Here is a 4,591-nt window from a genome sequence, read left to right as displayed (position 1 = left end):
AAATGACAGAGTCGTAATACTAAAATTATCTTAAAGCAATAGGTTTTATATTAATATAAAATTCTATCACCACCAAAACTCATTGAAACTAAATAAAACTTAAATTTATAATTTATTTCGCATCCATCGATTTGTTAATCCCGTGTCATAGCCAAATTTTAAATCAATCCTCCACGACCACACTTTATTTAGTTCAGCTTCGGACTAAGTCATTTAATTTTGTTGGATGCTTATTGTGCCCTTCTTCGATGCTCATTGGAAGGCTGCTTATAACTGACATTGCTTTATTTTGATGGTTGCTTATAACTGACATTGCTTTATTTTGATGGTTGCTTATAACTAACATCGTTTTATTCGTTGTAACTTTGTTATTCATTCCATTAAATTTAGCGGAAAATAATAAAAATAGAGGAGGCTCGCTTATGGTCATTTTATGCCGATTGTATTGACAATGACTTTTGCACTGGAAAATTATGGCACTCTGAAAAATATGAGACTCCAGCAACTTGTTCAATCAATATAAGCGTCCGCCAAGATTGTTTATGATCATTGAAATAATGAAATATACATATGTATTGGAAGAAGAAGAATATGATAATCTATACCAATGGTCCTGACAAAGAAATGGAAATGGTAGTTTGAAAGAATGAAATCCGTATCCAGTATCGTACTAAATCCAAGCGGGCGAATAAATGTTAGATAGAGGGTGCCAATGTTTCAGTATGGTTTCGCTCCAACATAGTTTCCAGGAGGGTAGTAATTACATGTGATGAACGTGTCACCGCTGCTACATTTTATGACGGCGCACCCAACGTTGGTTGTCGTTCTCCAAACAATCTGAGTGTAGTGCGTGCAGTCTTGACCAGAGCTGCAGCTATTATTTGCATAGTTATACCACTTCTTTTCATCCACCCATGCACCTACTGCCTCTGTAGCGTTCCAACCTCTGCCACTCCCCCAGAATATGTTCTCTCCGAATGGACCCTCGGAATGCTGAAGGAGGCAATCACCTCTTCTTTCCCTTGCGTAAACACGAGCATACGTCGCAAGTTTCACATCCCATTTCAGTGGAGGGACTCCCACTTGCTTTCTCGCCTCGTTCTGCGGGACCAGAAATCCTTGGATGGTTTCACTAATGTTCGCACCTGCTTCCGCAACCATCTGTAAGTTGTAGATTGCAACGCTCAATAAAGCTACTACAACCAGAAGACAGGATGGGTGCCTCATTTTTATGGCAACAATAACAAGGTAGCAGCTAATACTAGACAGATGTAGCCTCGATACTGTTTCCGAAATTGCAGAGCAAACACTCCGCTAGCTGGCTAAAGAAAATGCTTTAGATCTGCTTACACTTAGTTTGTTTATATACTGTTTAGGAAGACAATTAACAGAAAAGCAGGAGACATTTGTTATAAGAAGGAAGAAGGAAGGAGTCAATAAATAGTAACGTAAGCGGTAAAATACAGGGGATAACCTATCGCAGACATCAGATCCCCCAACAGCAAAATGTAAGGTACAAAGACTGACGATTATATTATTTTTAGTTTTGAATTTAGAGAAGAGCCGGCGGGAACATATCTTGCTCGTTATGCACGTCGAGTAAAGCCCAAACTATGAACGAGATGAGAACGCATGCGGCGTTGTTTGACTTTGGACTATGGAGACACTCTGTTAGTGAGACGCGCAGTGCCCTGACATGCGCCGCGTCTACCATTTGCGAAGGAATCACAAAACAACGAGGTCGACCTCGGCCAACAGGCAACTTAGCTATCATTTAAGTTATTATTCGGTAAGTAATTGATAAGGTGCTTCCCTAGGTTTTATAAATAAGCATAAGGTATTTTACTGTTTTAAAAGGTAATAAAAATTAATTAAAACATTTAGTCAGGATGACCGTAATAAAATATTCTCATATAGATAACTCTTAAATGAGAAATATATTAACGTGGTAAAAAATTTGTTAATAATAATTTATTTAAATTTTAATTAATTATTTTAATAGTGGATACTATGTTAAGTCTTGATTAGATCTTAAATTATTAGTTCAATTTTTGTTCTTAGATAGGAGTATAATGTACTTTCATTATTGCCGAACTTTATATATTTAAAAAAAAATATTAAATAAAACCTATATTTATATATTTTAATTATAGCCTTTGTTTTAAAAAGATTTAAAAAAAAAATCATATAAATATAAGTGAGACATGTTCTTTTTCACCGGGAATTTTTTTGTCTTATGATATATTTATTATTTTTTTTCAAGGGAATTAGTAATTCTGCTGTTTTGGTACGAATGTGACCTAGGTTTACTTTGGACCGCTACCACTCTGATTTTTATTTAGATTTTTTTATTATTCTTTTTCAAGGGAATTAGTAATTCCGCTTTTTTTTGTACGAATGTGATATAGGGTTTACTTTGGATCGCTACCACTTTAATTTTTAGGTACGTCTCACCATCTTCCAAGTATTGACATACTCTTATATTTTATGTTTAGAAAAATTAAAAATTATTGTAAATAAATTTAAATTTAATATTTATTAATATTTTTTTGGTTGAAACAAGAATCGTACTTTCTATTCACTTGTAGCTAAAAAATATTTTACATAAAATACAACAAACCTAAAGCCAATTGCTCGAACTCTTGGTTGAGGGCCCACAAAACAAAACAACCTCCTAAACTGTTCGATATGTCTGACGGACGAGGATTTAAATCTGAACGTAACCAGAAAACTTAATAAGTCTTTAAGCGGACCCGATGAGGAAATAGAGACCGCGGTGAAAAGATTTCGGGTCCGCTAGGGTGATAACCCTCGAGCAAGTGATCCGCTCGAAGCTCCCCAATCCTGACCCTGAGGAGAAACATGCAAGGAAGATAACCCGGTCCCATCAACTTGCACAGAAAAACTTTAGTCGTAGATCTGCTAATCCTAGATCCAACGGCTTTAATGGATATCGGGCTGGAAATAAGATCGAGGAATACCCGCCCGATGAAGGCAGTATTCTCTCTCCTCCTTGAGCCACGTGTTGAACGGTTAGTGGCATCAGGAGCCTTTCTATTAAACCACTCAGGCTCTTGAGGGAGCCCGAAAACCAGTTTGATTGTAGCAAAGCTGCCTTGAACCGTAGCAAAACTCTTGGTGTCGCAGTTTAGCATCACGCGCTTCCCCCGCTACCATCCTTCCCACTGCAAGACTCAAATGTGCCAATTCTCTGGTCCTCTATTTGTTGAACCCTTATTATCCATCAGCGTGATCTTCGACTGGCTACTTCTCCTTCATGCACTGATAATGCTCCCTGTCTGCATGAGCTAGAGTGTGGCAGTCCTCACACAGTTTCCCTGCGGGTACCGACTCCCACAGCCAAATTGTGTTGTCTCTCGTACAGAGCACCCCTTCATTAGCTAGTCGGTCCGCCACTCTATTGGCATTTCTATGCACATGAACAAATCTAAGTGTTTTTAGTATTCTTAGGTGAGATTGAATTCTGTGATAAACCTGCAAAAGTCTCTAGTGGTTCGAAACTTTGTCTGGTGCAGTGCCAGTGCCTATTTCTTTGACCGGATTAATTGTTAATTCCGAGTCAGCCTCTATGATTGTGTTATGTAAATTATATTCAATCAGAATTTCTTGGCATTGTTCAATGGCCATGAGTTCCGCCATATTGTTAGTGGCATTCCCCAAATGACTGTGAAAGATGATTTTTATATTGCCCTCTTCATCTCTTATGACTCCTCCGTAACCAGCATCCCCAGGGTTTCCTTTTTAGGCTCCATCTATATTGAATTTCAAAAATCCATGGGGAGGGGGTTGCCAGCAAGCCTTTCCTTCTGATATGTGCCTTGCGATCTTATTTATGCCTTGAGGGACTGGCAGCTGAAGCCCCAACAGTCGTAGAATTTGAGCATCCTAGTGATAAGGGGGTTTCTCAGGGGGTTTCCTCAGAAGGGCATTAACAGTTTCTTTGAGTTGTTTTTAGATCTAAACCTTGATGCTTTTGGTTGAGCTAGATTTGTCCTTGAAAGTCCTGTTGTTGCGTTCTTTCCAAATATCCCACATCAAAAATCCTAGAATTAGAGTCCATGCTATGTTGACTATTTCATTATCTGAGAAGTCTTTCCTCCAATTCTTTAAAGTTTCAGTGATGTCATTTTCATTTCTGTGTGATTGGTTGAAGATTGAGGCCACCCAGTTCCATAAGGTTGAGGTGAAAGGGCAGAGGTTGAGAAGGTGATCCATAGTTTCATCCTGTAGACCACATAACTCACATTTTGATGGACCAACAAAACCTCTCTTTCTAAGGTTTTCCCAAGTCAGAATCTTTTTATGTTGAACCAGCCACATGAACATTTTGATCTTCATCTAATGAGGGTTGTGCCATAGGTCCTTCCATATCTTATGAGGGCTTGGATAGTTAAGTCCGATGGCTATTCTTTTGGCTTCTTTAAGGTTGAAGATTCCCTCATTGTTTCTCCCCCATCTTAGTTGGTCATTCAAGGTTGAGGTCAAAATTTTCCTCTTTTCTAGAATCGCTTCAAGAACTTCAACTTGGTTCTTCAAAGGAGTCTCTTCACTGTAAACTAGTATCTTCCAT

At 38.3% G+C, this 4,591-nt stretch overlaps 1 protein-coding gene across 1 annotated transcript; it reads right to left on the bottom strand.

The window, feature by feature from the left end:
- Positions 1–717: 717 nt before the first annotated feature.
- LOC149241006 (pathogenesis-related protein PR-1-like) lies at positions 718–1,227 on the bottom strand. Its single transcript, XM_089370412.1, has one exon. It carries the CDS (start codon positions 1,225–1,227, stop codon positions 718–720), a length of 510 nt encoding a protein of 169 aa, XP_089226538.1.
- Between the last annotated feature and the right edge of the window lie 3,364 nt (positions 1,228–4,591).

Source organism: Pinus tabuliformis, chromosome 8 (genome assembly GCF_031772625.1).
Source record: "Pinus tabuliformis cultivar Carrire ecotype Pingquan chromosome 8, CPIR1, whole genome shotgun sequence".
Lineage (NCBI taxonomy): Eukaryota > Viridiplantae > Streptophyta > Pinopsida > Pinales > Pinaceae > Pinus > Pinus tabuliformis.
Note: the sequence above shows the minus strand (reverse complement) of the source record. Positions and strands in the feature narration are given on the sequence as shown.